The sequence below is a fragment of the Cervus elaphus genome, chromosome 19 (assembly GCF_910594005.1).
Source record: "Cervus elaphus chromosome 19, mCerEla1.1, whole genome shotgun sequence".
NCBI lineage: Eukaryota > Metazoa > Chordata > Mammalia > Artiodactyla > Cervidae > Cervus > Cervus elaphus.
Window position 1 is genome coordinate 20475540 of NC_057833.1, and position 17762 is coordinate 20493301.

Here is a 17762-nt window from a genome sequence, read left to right on the forward strand (position 1 = left end):
CAACAATGGGAAGCCATTATCATTAAACTCTGCAGAGAATTCCCAGCACAAACAAAAGGACACTTTTCATCACTAACATGAAAATAGAAAAACTATGAAATGTTATATAAAGTCATCGGAAAGTAGTATTGTTTGGGGTATTTACATCTGACATCAGAGGAAGTGTGTTGTGTTTAATATTTGTAGATTACAATCTTGGCTCTAACATTTCCATTAGCTCAGTGATATAAAATCATGGATGGTCAGCCTCCTGAATTACACTAATTTAGCTGCCAATTTCATGTACAGGAAAACTTTATTAAAAAGTTCTTGTTGCTTCTACTTTCTTTTATGGGTTTAAGGCATAAGTCAGAAAAAAATTGATATGTATTGAAACAAGGCAACTATTAAACATAACACATGGAATGCCAAGTTAAGATAAAGTAAATACTCAAAGTTCATTTACTATCATAGGTACCGGATCTTGGTATCTCAAGTGGTACCCCAGAGAGGTACCAGTACATGCACTCTCTCTCTTGACTCAATTCTCCATGGTCTGGATAAAGGTGCTATACTTGGGAGTGAGATAGTTCAGTCTTGTAAGAATATAGAGATTTTGATATCTAAGACAGGACTTTTATATCTAAGATATCTTAGATGGACTGTTCTAATATATTAATATTTTATGTAAGTTCACTGCTTTTGATTCATATAAACTTTATAAAAATACAGAAAGCACAAAGACATTTAATGCATAATTTCATTTATTCATGGATACAGATTAATACAGCCACTGTTTAAGATAGAAAAAGATGTATAGAAAATATTTGATGATATTTTGCCAGTCAACTGTTTTCCAGGAATAACCTTCTATTCCGAGGCTGTACTTGCCATTCACAGTGAATCTAAATCTCTTCCCTTCATCCCATGGGTTTCAGGATTTGTCACCCTTCCCATAAGCAAAATTGAATCTAGGAAAAGAAAAAAAGATCTTTAGGAATTTTTGGAGGAAAAAAGATGATAATAATCAATTTTTCTTAATGTTTTAACAAGCCATTTAGTCTTTTTACTACAAGGTAAACTGGCAATGTCTAATAACAAAGCCCACTTCTCTAAAATAGATGACTATATCATTATTAATCATTTTTTGATAATTTATGAAGTATATTAACACCCACAACAGCTTGTCATGGAAAATGCATTAGTTCTGGTTTTCATAAAGGAAAGCAAAATTAAAGTGACAGAGAGGTGTTCTTCTAAATATAGAGACTCAGTCAGGCAAACATAGAGTAATAAAATGGTGATGAGCATAGGAAACGTTTTAAATTTAAGGCATTAGCAGTCATCTCTTTATGCATGTAATGTAAACCCTTGGGGTTAAAAGTGCAGTTTCTCAGTTCTCCTCCTTCAGCTTGAATCAAAGCTTACTGCTAAAGGCAATATTTTCACATCTCTCATACTTTCACATCCTCACCAAAGTGATATAGTATACAGCATAAATGTAAACACCTGTTTCCAGCCATTCTGTGTTTTTCAAGTGAAAAGGGACTAAAAACTAGACGACAAAACAGAAATAAATGACATGTCAAAATCCATTCACCTTTCTTGCCAACTAGGGAAAGGTAAATGGCTTGAATGGCTCAATGTCGTGTTGCCTTAGGTTACCTCCTTTAAAGTCATATGTAATAAAGGTTCATTTCAAAAACTACAAAATAAAATTTTGCATAATTTTAAAGCAAATGAACATTATACTAATAAGTACTGAACTAACAATGGCAGAAATGAAGTAAAAAGGAAGAGCCCTTCATGAACTCTTTATTTTTCAGTCCAAAGACACAGTCTTAAAAAAGCCAATTAACACAGAAATAGACATAATCTCTAGCAGATTCTTTTCTTCTTTTTATGATTATAATTAATAATACTTTGCCATAAAAATCTCAAAACAATTCCAACAATACTAGAAAACAAATACTCTTTTTTTCAGATAGACATGGATACATAAATAACTTCCCTAGACTGTATACTGTTTTTAGTCACAAGAGGAACCAACAATAACTCTTGTATCTTTGTAATTCTCTGGCATTAAAATGCTTACCAGAAATGCTTGTTTGGAGAATTTTTAAAGTGGCTAACCTCATAAATTGAAGACAATAGTTTAAAATGTTAAACTATCAGAAGTATAGGACCTTACATAAAAGCCATTTGCCCTAGTCTTTTCAATCTGCTTTTCTGACCAAGGAGAACCACATTTTGAATTAAGTCTACATGCAATAGCCAATCTACTCACTACTAAACTGGACAGATTAGTGAAATCTTCCTTGACATAGTCTCAATGGATATAGAGCAGGTTGAAGCAGATTCATTGTTGTTTCCACTTTTCATGCCCCCTTCTTAAAGAGGTGTCCCTCATATTTAATAATATAGCTATAAAACATCTCTGTCAGAAGCAGTTTTTTAGTTCATAATGTAAAAAATACAATAGCATAACCAAAGCTAACAGCCTAGAAAAAAGATTTTTTAATGAATACCCTGCAGTCTGCTTCTTCCTTCAACCTAGGACCTGAAAAAATTCTAAACACAGTATTTTGTTGTTGTTGTTATGTATGGAGCACTGTTAGTTTCAAAACCGTGATTCACTACTTTCTGGGAAATGGCACATTTCATGTAGCATCTTTCAAAACCTTCTTCTGAAAGTCTCTAATGCTGTCCTATACCCTCAACCTTAAAGAAGAAGAATCGTTCTTCATTTCCCTGGAAGTTTGGCTCAGTAAGAGATTTGGATGAGTATACTGAAACGTATATATTATAGGAAGTTAAATACTGATAGGAAAATACAAGTAATGTATGGATTTTGCATAAGAAGTTTGTTTGACCAAAGGAAAATTTAAAATCTAGGCAAAAGTTGTTTTTACTAAACCTAAAATCATTCATTCTCATACTTCAGGAATTGTCAAATGAATATATTTTATATAAATCATTATGCCATTTGGTAGTTCACCGTGCGTGGTAAATCACCAGCTTCGTTAATCCCAATAATTTCTTCAGTTCATTTGTAAAAGGAAAAATAAATAAATCACTGAACGTGTATTGTCTTAAGATAATAGCCCATTCTGCATTATATATGGCAATAATTTACAGCCTCCTATAAATGAGTGGCCATTCATTTGAAACAATACTTTAGGGGAGTAACCTTAGTTTAGAAAGTCTCATTACAATAAAGATCACAAAACAGTGGAAATTGTCATTAAGGGTTTGACACTTAAGCATTATCACAAATAAGTAAATAAGTGAATTAATTTGAATTTTCACTACAATTTAACTGATAGCTATTACATGTCCTTAGCCCCTCAGTCATCAACTTGGAAAATAAAGAGTCAAGTATTATTCTAAATGCCATATTTCCTTGAGCATTGACGCCCAATGCAGCTTCAGTTCTTTCTGTTCTGCATACTCAATAATTACATACTAATGGTAAGAAATTAGAGATATCCTAAGGTTAAGGTTGTATAAATCAAACGACATACACAGACTATGTCATAACACTGACTCATCCCCTATAGAACTGAAGTTGTGTTAATACAGCCTGAGCAAATCTGAAACTATCCCATTGTTTCCAAGATGTAACTTTCAGAATGGTCATCCAGCATTAGTTTCACACAACCTAAAAAAAGAGACTGATATATCCCTTAGGGGGTCAATAATATCAATATTGCTAGTTAAACTAACAGATTCAGTTTCTGAAATTAACTATGTCTCTTCGCCACGTAAATCAATTTATTTAGAGAAACTTTTCCACTTTTCTTCCTTCCTTTATGTATATTTATTGATGTATCCACAATGAACATCATGTGCCAGGCACTGTGTCACAGGCTTAGTGTATTCTTTGATTTACCTCTATGAGATAAAGGCTTCCCTGGTGGATCAGACAGTAAAGAACCACCTGCAATGCAGGAGACCTGGGTTCGATCCCTGGGTTGGGAAGATCCTCTGAAGAAGGGCATGGCAACCCACTCCAGTATTCTTGCCTGGACAATCCCCATGGACAGAGGATCCTAGCTGGCTACAGTCCACGGGATTGAAGAGAGTCGAACACAGCTAAGCAAGCACAGCATGACATAAGTACTAATATTATGTTCAAATAGGGGGTGGGAAAAATATAGCTTAGAAAGTATAGTGACTTGTCTTAGAACTATTAGTTCATTAAACTGGTCTTTGGACCCAAGTCCAAACCTTCAGTCTCTAGAGATACTGATATTAAGTGCAGGGCACTTGGCCAAATTCTGGGCTGGATACAGAAATGAGTAAGATATTATCTCTTTTCCAGTGGTATACAGTCATTGGGTTATGACTCCTGAGGAGTCCTAAATATATACTTAAAGAAAGCTTCCTCACTATCCACATTTCTGGCCTCTCTCATTTCATAAGATGCAAAAACATCTATCCGGACCATCTGCATTTATGTGTTCACCATGTCTGTAGTGCCAGTCCAACTGACTACTACCCCCACCTTTTGTACCTGACTGCATTGTCTTATAGAATTGCCCAAATTAGAGAATTGGAATAATGTTTGACCCCTCCCTCCCACTCAGAGCCTATAGCTAGTCACTTATTCTTGGAATCTACCTAGAAAACCTTTCACAACTGTGCAACTTCCAAGTTCTACTCCCATTGAAAGAAAGTTGACTTCTGAGACAAACAGGTCTTATTTTCACTCAGCCACTTTTCAGTTGTATGACCTTAGGCAAACTACACAACTTCTCTTTGAGTTTCTATGTCTTTATTCATCAAATATCTGACTTATTAGAATGGTGTTAACTGTACAGATTGGTATTTAAAATCACCAGCACCTATACAAACTATCTTGGCAGCTATTACTAGTACTGATCTATTTAGGTCACTGACATCTCTTAAAGCACAACGCTTAGTACAAAACAAGCACTCAACAAATAGTCACTAAAAAACTTTGGGAAAAACTAAAATAAATTCAATAAATTGAAAGAACAAATGATTTCAGACTGTCATTTGCAGCTGGAACAGACTGCGATTAACAGCAAGATTCCAACAGATTCAATAGGCTAGGTCTATTGAACTTAAACAGTTCCCCCAGGGAATTCTCAAAAAGGTACCTGTTGGGTTATTCTTCATAATAAACAGAAACGGATGATTTGCTATAAATTGATTCCGTGACAGATTCATGATCACAGGTGTGTTTATGCCTATGAAATAGAGACAAGAGTTATTTAGATGTTCACATTTAAAGATCAGTAAAGAAAATATATCCATAATATTCACAATATTTTTTGTAGACAGGAAAGGCCATTTTTGTTTGAAGAGTTACCATGTGGAAAAATAACCATTTTCTAAATACAGAGAAATTTGGAATAAATCTAAAAATTGAAGAGCAGAGGAAAAGATATTAGATTATTCATGGAATCATTCTAACTTCACACTTTATGCTCAATGAAGAAGAAAGCCAGATACTAGATTCAATTTAGTGAAGGCAGTTGAAAATTTCATCTTTTAAGCAGTAACTTTCTGCTCACTTTTTATTTACATTAGACAATTTATTTTATAATGTTTGAACTCCTAGTTCCTATCCAGATATTTTGTAAATCCACTGAGGAGATGCCTGAAAGTCAAAATACTCACACTAACAAAGGTCACTAACAAATGCCATCACGGTCACTGCTGATCCCTTAGTGATTGTTACCTCCTCTTAGAGAACTCCATACCAAAAACAAGAGGCCTTGGGCTATGGCAGAAGCGCTCTGAACCTGAAGTCAGGAAATCCGGTTTCAGTCCAAACCCTACTGTTTCTTACTGATATGACCTTAGGCAAACTGCTCCACACATGGGTCTGTTTTATCACCAAAATAATGAGAGAGATCAGACAAGGTTCTATAAGGACTCTTCCAATTCTATGTAAAAGCAAGTGGAAAATTTATCTACATGAACTAGCAACTTCATCTCAACAGCACCTTTGATTTCTCTAAGGATTGTAATAGCCTGTACAGGAGCCCTTCAGGAGATGACAAAACAGTAGGGAGCCCAGCGTGGCCCACCCAGATGTCAAAACCCATTGGCATTACATAGCATTATAAATTAATCAAGAAGTTAATAATCTGGATATAAATTTATCAATATGACTGTTTAAAGGATGTATATCTTTTACATACTGGCTAAAATCCAAATAGTCTGAAAAATTAAAATATGTGTATGAGGAATTCATTAAGATTGTCTTCCTACTTCTAATTGAATTTAAGGCTTTTTCTCCAATTATTTGTTGAGTATTACTTTTATGCAGCATAGATACTATTCAAAATGCCATTTGTTCAAGGTGATATAGAAGAGCGGCTCCTAAACTGTAATGTTCACACAAGTCACCAAGAGACCTTGGAAAATGCAGATGCTGGATCAGTCAGTCTGGAGTTGGGCCCGAGGTTCTGCATTTCTAATAAGTTCCAGAATGATGCTGATGCTGCTGGTCTATGCATTATACTCACAGTACCAAGGATAAGCTGCAAGTCACTGGAGAGCAATAGTTCTCAACCTTTGATGCACATTGTCATCACTGAGGAAAATGTATGAAAATACTGAAGGCTAAATCTCATCACCAGAGATACTGATTCAATATTTTAGGGTGCTCAATATTCAATTGAATATTCAATATTCTAGGCTGGGCACAGAATTTTTAAAAGCTTTTCAGCTAACTCTCACATGCAGCTCAGTTTGAGAGCCACTGCCATAGACATAACAACAAGAATCAAATTAGAAAAGCAGGAACTAAGAGCACAGAGGAAGAATGAAATGAATACAACTACTTAAGAGTGAACATTTCTGAGCAATCATGATTTCAGGTTTGAGCCTGACTGCTATGGGCAGGTAATCCAGTTCACAAATAAGCAGATATCAGTAGATATCAGTCCCTCCTCTTTTTTTTTTTTTTTTTTTTGCCTTAAATTCCAGCCACCCAGACGCATAAATAGCTTAAATAGCCACTTTGCCCTTCCTATACTGTACTGAACAGCAGGAGGGGGAAAGGAGATCAGAGAGCCACAAAGAGCCAGCATCCTCATGCTCATTTCCCCCAGTCCTTCCTCCTGGCTTCCTGTGACATCCTTTGTCCTACCAGTTGATGTTGCAACTTCACTGCCTTCTTCATTTATCTCAAAGAAAACTTGTTGCATGACTCGGGAAACATACACCTCGGAAGAATCTGTTAGAAAATATGAAAGTGCATTTAAGGGTTAAAATTCAGAAGCATTATTTATTGGATCCCATTACATTTTCAAATGAACAAAGAAAAAGGGGGAAAAAATGCTTTCCAAGTTAGTTAATTTTCTAGAGATAAAGGTGGTTTAGGTTTAGTTTTTGCAGAGATGATATAGAGAAAACATGAAGAGACCAAGTTTAGCTCAGATATGGAAGGTAAAGATAGAAGGGGATCAACCTCAAGTCAGGCACCCCACTAAGTGAAATATTTCAATGGACCAAAGGTTTTGCTCCCCTTCGTCATGGTCTACAGATAAGATGAAAAAGGCTTTACAGATATGAATTAATCCCACCCTATGTTTTCAACCTCAAAGCCAACTTGCCTTTTAAACTCTGTATAGGGTTTTGATCTGAGTTTAGAACAAAATTTACTTTCCTTCAAGACTGGTGAGGTGATAAAAGTCTAAAGGGCTTTGTGTCATCTGTTCCAAAATCACTTCAGAGCTAGGTTTTAAAACCTGTCAGATTTCTCAGTGTAAGCGTCTTAACAACATTTTGTTCTGCTGTGGGAACAAGCTGAGAGAGAAGGCCCCATTCATCCCCTCGGTGAAACTGATGTATGTGTGAAGCCTCTCTGATATAGTGACCTGTGGAGCATCTCCTTGAGAAGGGGGAAGTGAAACTGTAAGTTCAAAAGCCATCTGCCGTCCCTGCTGCGTCAAGACCAGATAGACCTGACAACGTTCCTCGCAGAAACAACAAAAAGGTGGTGGTGGGTTCAGTGATGGCAAGAGGGTGGAGGAGAGCAAGGCGAGCCTTGACTCTTGAAGAGAAAGGAGATAAAGGTGCTTTGTCCCTCTTGAAAGAGAAAGCTGATGTGATGCAGGTGGACCCCATCAATACAACTGAATTTGGAAGAGTTTATGAAGAAATAGGGGTTGGTTGAGGTAGTAAAGAATCTTCTGTAATTCAGGAGGCTGTGGTTCAATCCCTGGTTTGGGAAGATCCCCTGGAGAAGGGCATGGCAACCCACTCCAGTATTATTGCCTGGAGAATCCCATGGACAGAGGAGCGTGGCAGGCTATAGTCCATGGGGTCACAAAAAGTTGGACACGACTGTGTGACTAACAGAGAAGGCAATGGCAACCCACTCCAGTACTCTTGCCTGGAAAATTCTATGGACGGAGGAGCCTGGTGGGCTGCAGTCCATGGGGTCACGAAGAGTCGGACACGACTGATGCGACTTAGCAGCAGCAGCAGCAGTGTGACTAACGCTTTCATGAAGAAATAATTTAGTCAAGGGGAACCATCTCTGACAGCTTACAGAAAAGTAAATCCCCTCAGGCAAGATAGAGAGAAGTCATCAAAGGGTGATTTGCATAAAAAATGGCTTCCTAAAAATAACTCCAGACTCTGTGTGTGATGACTTTGTCTGGGCCCTTGATTACCTCTGATCCCCATCTCCTACCCTCCTTTCCTCACCCAATAGCTCCAGCTACAAGGTCAAGCATCAAAGCTTTAGTCTCATCTATCCCTCTGCTTAAAATCCCTTTTCCCAGAATTTACCCTGATTGGGTCCCCTGTTACTTAGGTCTCAATAAAAATGACACTTCCTCAAAGCAATCTTCTCTTTCCACCATGTCTAATTCTGCTCTTATCTGATCTAATTTCTTTATCCCATGACTCTATTTTAGTTAATTCATACCATCTATCACCTCATCATTTAATTAATTAATTACTTGTTAATCGTCCATCTGCCCTAACAGATGTAAACTTCATTAGGAGAGGGAATTTGTGGATTTTATTCAACTCTAGAAAATTGCCTGGCAGATAGCTAGCTGGCTTATAATAAATACTTGCCAAATAAATAAATCAATGGATAAGAATATGTCCAGTGACAGAAACAATTCAGATGGAGAAAGACGGGCGTCCATATCATGAGTGTGGTTTAACTAAAATGCAGGAGTGTGGTCTTTTAAGGTCATGCAAATAAGCACATTTTTTTCCCCACAACTGCCTAGAATAAGGATTTGCATAGAGCACAGAGTAGATGACTGAGGGGCCCATACAAAGAATGAAGAGCAAACAGCAGGCAGGGATGGAGTGGAGAATTTCTTGCATGCAGTTTCCCACTGGCACCAAACCAAGTGAGCCTTTGGCTTAAGTAGACTGAGCAATTTGACCTTCTGTATTCCATCTTCTACAGAGATGGCATGGTCTTGGAAAAAGAACAGGACCTGGAAGATGCTAGATTAGAACAAGGGATCTGAACTTCATAAACTTACTGGTTTCTATACCTTTGTAATCATTCCTTCCCTTAATTCTCTATGAAGATTCCAAGTATGTCTTCATCAAGTTAAGAGGATAAGAAACTTCCAGTAGCTTTGCTTGAAGATGTGCAAGTAAATATTAATGTGCCATTTGCTCAAAATTTTCTTTTCGAATTTAACATTTACTGCGTATCTACTATACAGTGAAAGTCACTCAGTCGTGCTCAACACTTTGTGACCCCATGGACTATACAGTCCATGGAATTCACCAGGCCAGAATACTGGAGTGGGTAGCCTTTCCCTTCTCCAAGGGATTTTCCCTACCCAGGTATCGAACCCAGGCCTCCCGCATTGCAGGTGGGTTCTTTACCATCTGAGCCACAAGGGAAGCCCATCTACTATAGAACAGATGTTGAACAAGCTGATTTACATATGTCCTTTTATTATTTCTGCCACTAGGATATATTGTTTATTTAATAGATTAGAAAATTGAGGTTCAGAAAGGTTAAATATTTTACTAAGGGTGACAGAAGTCAAACATTCATCTCCAAGTTTTAAAAATAACTCTTTTAAAAACATTTCATTCAAAATATGTGGACAGTCTGAGTATAAGATAGTGTCTCTTTTGTGTAAATATCCCACAGCAGTAGCATTGGACTGACCCTCAGTAGCCTTTGTGTTGTTTTAGTTACTCAGTTGTGTCCAACTCTGCGACCCCGTGGACTGTAGCCAGCCAGGCTCATCTGTCCATGGATTTCCCAGGCAAGAATACTGGAGTGGGTTGCCATTTCCTTCACCAGGGGATGTTCCCCACCCAGGGATAGAAACTTCGTGTCCTGCTTGGCAGGTGAATTCTTTACCACTGAGACGCTGCAATAGCCTTTAGCAAAGGCTTATTGCACAAAGCGTACTATTAGCAGGGAATTAATTCACTGTTCTCCTAAAGACTAGAAATAGTGCCAGCCTTGGCTATGGTGGTTCTATTTCAGGCAATAAGACAGAACCAAAGTCGTTAAATCAACTCAAATAGGTAACTCAGAGCAAAAAATGTTGGACACTTATTCTTTTCTGTTCAGGGTTATTTTCTTGTACAAATTCTCTTATAAAGCATTTTGGGGGTATTTTATTGATGTAAAAGGAGATTTTATAGAAGTCACAAATTGCTGGGAATTTGCAGAGCAAGTGGCTGTTTGAAATGCCTGAGATATAGCAAGTGAGCTTCCGAAGGCCAGAAAGACATTTAAGACGAAGAGGTGTTTAAAAAATGGCTTGGTTTATTTCAAGTTGGTAAGGTGGCTGCATTCCAGGGCACACTTAGACAGAATCCTGTTGCAGTATTTAATTTTGACTGCCTCATTCCTGATGCTGATGAAATTGTCAAAGAAGTCAGATCTATCTGTCAGTGTGAGAACAGGCAGCTAAATCATGTGTGAAGGTGATAATGAACATCTATGTCACCTGTGTACCCCACCCACCTCCTCCACCAGGAAAACTCATTCATTCTGTTCACTTACGCACATAATTGATAAGTGAATAAGTTAATGAATACCTCTCCAAAGCCTACATTTTATAAAGGAATACACAATAATTCTAGGTTAGGATATCCAACCCCATCAGACAGACAAGCTTGTATCATTAGGACTTTATTTTTTCTTTATAAAACAGAAGACTGAATTTAAAATAGCAGGATAATTTGGCCCTCTTCCTCCATTTTTTTTTCTCTTTAGTTATTTTTCAACTAGTAGGTACTGCCAGGATGAGAAATAGTGTCTTGGGCTTTGTTGTGAAAGTGAGCACCTTAACCATGCACAATTTCCCAAGTGCCAGTTAGCATAAAAGCTCCATCTCCTCTGATGTGTTGTCAGTCTCAAGCTAAATCTACAAGCTGCAACCTTACAATTTCTAGGCTGTGTTCATCATCCAACAGCTTGCAGATGCCTATTTCATGGGCTCTAATATTACCAAATTAACATTTGCAAATTGGGAGTTTTATTAGCTCTGTTTAAATGAGAGCCTCAAAGTTGTAATTCCCAATATTCAGATAAGGAAATACAAACAGAGCAGGAATAAAAGCCCCAGATAATACTTTTCCTGCATAGTTTCATTGCAAGTGTGGTTAGAAGGCTTATCTAACATTCTAACATGCTGTCTGACTTTCATTAAGTAAAACTACTTAAATGCAAAATAAAGTGCTTGTTTACAGACAGCTTGACACGGCGATGACATTTATTCCCCGTGTACGTATTTTCTGGGGCCAAATGCGCTTTCAGTTTTAAGATCAGTCAGTTAACACAGTTTCTAAGAGAACATATTTACTTGATAATATAAGAATAATTTTTCATATTACCTGTTATTCCAGAAAGGTCACAGCCACCACTAAATATCTCAGTTATATTCAATGAATACAAAGCTTCTTTGAAGTCTAATTTTTGTTCTACTTTAAATCTGCTTAAAAAAATGAAGAGGAAAATTTGTGAAACACTGTACACATTGGCTACCAAAAGGGTTTTTTGTTTTTTTTTTAATGGATGACTTGGAAGATATTTTATTGTGAAATAATTTGTTTTCATTATCTTCATTTTTCACACCATTTCCCCACTATTCCACTGAGCAATTTTGGATTGCTAATAACTTGCTTCCCAGATAAATGGTTACTTGGGAAGGGAGAAGAAAATACTCTACTTTTTGAGGTAAAAATTACCCAACAAAACAGGGTGAGAGTTCTAAGTTTTCGATTATTTGGCTTCTTCCCTAGAACAGTAAAACTTCCCTCCAGCAACTGTACACACTCAAGTTTTTTTTCACATCATCCAAGATGGTTCCTGGCAGACATCCAAGATACGATGAGCTAGAAACAGAAGCCAACAGTTCATTAAAAAGATTGTTGGCTCCTGAGGTACAGAGAGGGGGCATCAGTAGTCTATGATCCTTTCATATCCACTGTCCCAGCTGATGTGACTTCCTTCAGTTTACAGACATACCTAACATCTTTCCAATAAGCCCTGTTAAAGAGGTAAAAGACTGAAGGGGGACTAAATTTCTTTCCAATAAAATAGAGTAAAAATTATAGGAGGGGGAAGAAAAGAAAGAGCTGGCCAATACTTCTAATGCAAGGCCCTAAGTTAAGACTCTAGATTCTATGCAAGTCTCCAAGCATTAGTTTGCCTAAAGAGGGAACTTCACCAAAGAATCTCAAACATGCTCTCAGGCACTGACCTTCTATGATTCCATGCTAACAGGAATCTATGACCCTCACCTTCCCATTTTAATAAAATGGAAGGAAAAAAACCTAGATTATTGACATTATAGATGCTAAAAGCATCTATCTACATTGTACCACCAGATTGGAAATTTTGTTCATGAAAGAAAAGAGTATAAAGTCCTTCAACAGGGAGCTAAGTCTATTTCCGACTTCAGAGAAATCCCAGGATGGCTCCTGCCCCAGGAGCTCTGTCTGTTCCCTGGCTGGAACTTTGCCCTGGTTGGTACCTTCTGGTGTGGATGCAGACATGATTGCTTAAGCACAGGAACCTTTCTTAGCTAACAGACCCACATCTGGGGCTAGAAATTAGCTTGCACAATCAGTCTAATTAGATTATTTTTTTAATTGCCAAATACTGAACAAGCTTCTTATAATAATTATAATTCTTCAAAACAATGAACACTCTGTAGCAAAAATTTACTGGGCCTAAATTATTTCTTGGCAAATTATTATGTACTTTTGGAAGATGTTATTTCATTCAGAACCCTAGCTAACTGGAATTGCATAATTCCAGAGCATAATTGTGCATAATTGTGGCACAACTCACAATGTGCATGTTAAAACCTACTGATAATGAAAATAACTTGTTTTATGCCAATCATTTTCAACTTCTTTTTAACTTCCTGCTAAGAAAGATAATATGTAGCATGATGGATTTGAGGCTTTGGGGTTGTGCTTTTATTCTGTTTTAATTACCACATTCTTTTTTATACAGGATGGAATATGGGCTTCTAAAAGGTGAAGGATAAATGTTCTAGTCCATCTGTAACTTGACTATTTTTAGTATAATAGTCCAATGATTTGGGAATAATGACAAGAATACTGCAAGACTTATTACAACCTCTAATAAGGCCTAATTATACCAGAGAGTCATTTAAGTAACAGTCTTGCTCATAATATAGTCCGATGAAACCTACAGCGATAGAAATCCATTCAACCATTTAATAAAATAAAATATAATCTACAGCCAATTTCTAATTAGCCATAGTTATTGGAGCCATGAACAGTCAGGTGTGAAGTAGCACTTCCATGTGTTAGATACTTAATATAGATTATAGTTTTTAATCTTCACAAAAACCCTGGGAAGTGAGCATTATCATTCCCATTAACATATAAGAAAGTGTAGGTTTTGAGGAGGTTGATTTCCAAGGACAAGATAGACAGGGCTAGAGTTCAAACTCAGGTGCATTCCAATTAAAGCTAACGTGCTAACCTCCACTGCCTTCTAATCAAAATATAATTCAAAATCATAATCTCGATCAATTCATATATATGCTGTGCTGTGCGTCACTTCATTGTGTCTGACTCTGTGACCCCATGGACTGTAACCCACCAGGCTCCTCTGTCCAGGGGATTCTCCAGGCAAGAATATTGGAGTGGATTGCCACGCCCTTCTCCAGGGGATCTTCCCGACCCAGGGATCAAACCCACATCTCTTATGTCTCCTGCATTGGCAGTCAGGTTCTACACAGCTAGCGCCACCTGGGAAGCCCCAATCCATATATGTATAGTGTTAATTATGTACCTCTTCCAAATTTTGTGAATCTTAATATTTATTCTAGATGTGGCTCATTTCCTTTCTTTTCCTGGACCCTCCTCTAAAATTGTCAAAAGAATACATCTAAAGCTTAAAGAATGAGCAGCAAAAAGACTCAATAGACAATTACCAAGTAAGCAATCATGAAATGAATGTTTTAGCATATGTAAATATTATCCACCTCCTTAAAAGGCAGCAATTTACTGTCATAGGCAACCATTGTGCTTAAAGTGGTCTCATACAAGTTCAAGCTGCAGAAAACAAAGGATAACAATTTAGAGTTTCTGTTTGAAGAAGGATTCACTCCTGGTCTGCAGGCCCTACTGTGGATTTCTATTGTCTCTCCTCCTTTATACCCAGGACTCCTGTTTAACAACAAAATGTCTTTGGCGGTTTTCCTTCAAGGTCCCTATCCTTAATTGTTTGGAATCCCAGTTTTGATACAGTGGCCTTGAGCCATCACTGAAAGTTTCAGGCTTAGAAACAACCGAACCAAGTCTTAGGGCTGCCCACAAGGGTAAAAAATAACATAATCCTTGACAGTGGTCAACTTGGACTATTATGTGAGGGCATAGTAGTTTCTCGTCACTTTCCTATGTGTGTGTGTGTGTGTGTGTGTGTATGTGTGTGTGTGTGTGTGTAAAATATTCTATTGGCCTTGAGAGCTGAATTAAAAATGCTTTCTGTCACATAGGAAACCTATCTGGACAATGTTCAATGTAAAACTTGGGTTCTGCTGTGTATCAGTGTCTGATAGGTTAAAGTAAATGAACATTTGTAATCACCACTGCAGCTGGTCATAACTTATCTCCTCTCACACCCAACCTCATTTTCCCTGAGGTCATGTTATCTCACCCACACACAGTTCACGTTCATGCACTCAGAGATCCAAAGCTGGCCAGCCTGGGATGGATTACTAGCCCAGCAAGAACATGATGTCCTACGGGATGTGTAACTCTTTCTGAGTCTCTGTGGCGCTGCAGCCTCACGTAACTCACCCAGCTTCTCATCATGTCACTGACCATTTGCTCTGTTCTGTGCCCTCCTTCATGTTTGCCCCACTTTACACAAGCATTTCCTGACCCCTGTAATTTTGACTCTGCCATTTGCTAGCTCTGTGACTTCTGGCAAGGCATTTACCTGTCTACATCTCAACCGTAACCTAAATATTAAAAAGAGATTTCTATCAAATTTATGGTGGTGATTAAGTGAGATATGGCAAACAGGGAAAGCAATCCACTATAACAGATTGTCAAGAAATTTTAAAGCTGAATGAGAATAATAATAATAAATAATAACAAAATAAGATATACTGAGTAGTAAAAATGTAACAAACATTTTCTCATAATACTCCTCGAAACAACCCTAAGAGGCAGGTATTGTCAGTCTCTCATTTAACAGTAAGAGAAAAATCTTAGGCAAGACAAAGTTTTTCAGTAAGGAGATGACAAAGCTCTTGGTCTTCAATATCATGTTCTATTTTCCATAATCTTGTTTCAACTGTTGATAAAAGATACTGTGAGATGTCACATCAGTCGATATTTTTAAAGAGGGTTACTTCTTTGAAGAACTGTGGCTCTTGCTTAGTCATCACTATGAAAGTGAAGGTAAACTGACAGTGTTAGCTCCTCAGTCGTGTTTGACTCTTTTTAACCCCATGGACTGTCATTACAGGCAGATTCTTTATAGTCTGAGCCACCCGGGAATCCTATTTATCACTATACTTTTGAATAAAAGTATAGTATTTAACAAGTTCAAAGACCCAGACTGTCAAAAACTTAATGACAACTAAGAAGACTCTCCCTAATACTCATAAATTTGCTAATAATTTCAATGCTCAGGGACTCTGAATTCTACTCTACAATCCTAGAAGTCCATGGTGCCCAGATAAGGACTGCTAGGAAAGAAGAAAATAAGTCAATATCTTCTCATTTTCCTATAAAGTCAAACTTAAAACCTCAGAACAATCTATTCCTTCTTAGCCCATATGTACTTAGTCATACACTTCAATAAATGTCTTTCTGCTTCATCTGCCATTTCTATTCCCAGTGAAGGTGCTCCCTTAAGCACTCACTACTGAGTGCCCGAATTGTTGCAGTGGTTTCTTAACATCTTTTGGGCTTCAGTCTTTCCCTCTCTAACACATCCCAAACATCATGACTATTCAAATTAAAACAACAAATTGAGCAACTACTATTTTTCAGATGCATGCACTGTGATGGTTTCAAAGAAAGGAAATATGCATAGCTTCTGACCTCAACAAGTTTACAACAAGCCTAGTTCAAACCCTTCCTTATACTGAAGTCTTTGTTTATACAGTTCCAGTCTCTGGTGCTTCCTCTCCCTTCTCTCCTCTCTTTTTCCATGAACCTAGAAGTTCTTACTTATACCATTCTTTCAGTATTTAATTATTAGTTCAGTTCAGTTCAGTCGCTCAGTCGTGTCTGACTCTTTGCGACCCCATGTATCGCAGCACGCCAGGCCTCCCTGTCCAACACCAACTCCCGGAGTTTACTCAAACTCATGCCCCCCGAGTCGGTGATGCCATCCAGCCATCTCATCCTCTGTCGTCCCCTGCTCCTCCTGCCCCCAATCCCTCCCAGCATCAAGGTCTTTTCCAATGAGTCAACTCTTCGCATGAGGTGGCCAAAGGATTGGAGTTTCAGCTTCAGCATCAGTCCTTCCAATGAACACCCAGGACTGATCTCCTTTAGGAGGGACTGGTTGGATCTCCTTGCAGTCCAAGGGACTCTCAAGAGTCTTCTCCAACACCATAGTTCAAAAGCATCTTGCACCACTCCACCTAAGTGGCAACTCTCTTCTCAATAGTAATCCTGTCTATCATTTTGCATGTGTCTCAGTTCATTGTTCATAGAGGGGTCCCAATCAATCTCTGCTTTTGAAGAAGAAATATATTTTTTAATAAGTAGTAAACTAATAGTATCATGAGGCTATGAACCAATGGAAATGAGAGCTAACCTGTCTCCCAGAACTTAACTGAATGTTAATCAATTTACTCTATGAGTGACAGTTTCCTTATCTGTGGAATACAATTTGTAACCAAGTCAGACTACAGAACTACAGCATTTAGTATTAAAATGTAAATATTAAATGCTTTACAAAGTTAAATTGTATGTAGATGAAAGTTTCTTGTTTATTTATCTTATTTACATGTAATAAATGGTTAACTTTGCCCATATACACAATCATAAAAACACAGTCTCAAACCCTTTCTTATGCAGTGAAGAATCTGATACATAATAAGGGTGCATGAGACTTGTAAACCTAGGAAATCTAACTATTAAGATATTTGTAGAATTTCCTATTAAATTTAGAAAAAGGTAATGTGATTATTGGTATCCAACTGCAGAATAATGTCCAAAATTAGGTATCCAGTATGTTACAAATAGTAAATATACAAATAGTAAAAATACAAATAGAAACCATCCTAGTGTTTTTAGACTATGCTCTGTCCTATTGGCTTCAAATCTAAATGAGTCGT

General features: G+C 37.5%; 1 protein-coding gene across 1 annotated transcript in view; it reads right to left on the reverse strand.

Annotated features, from left to right (window-relative positions):
* Positions 1–729: 729 nt before the first annotated feature.
* The window catches only part of SERPINI2 (serpin family I member 2), a 32975-nt gene continuing 15942 nt past the window's right edge, over positions 730–17762 (reverse strand). Inside the window, exons 5-8 of the mRNA XM_043874820.1 lie at positions 11809–11906; positions 7109–7195; positions 5106–5195; positions 730–950 (exon numbers count right to left, since the gene is read on the reverse strand). Coding sequence (XP_043730755.1) covers positions 874–950; positions 5106–5195; positions 7109–7195; positions 11809–11906 — 352 coding nt within the window. The 3' untranslated portion in view covers positions 730–873. The remainder of the gene's footprint in view (positions 951–5105; positions 5196–7108; positions 7196–11808; positions 11907–17762) is intronic.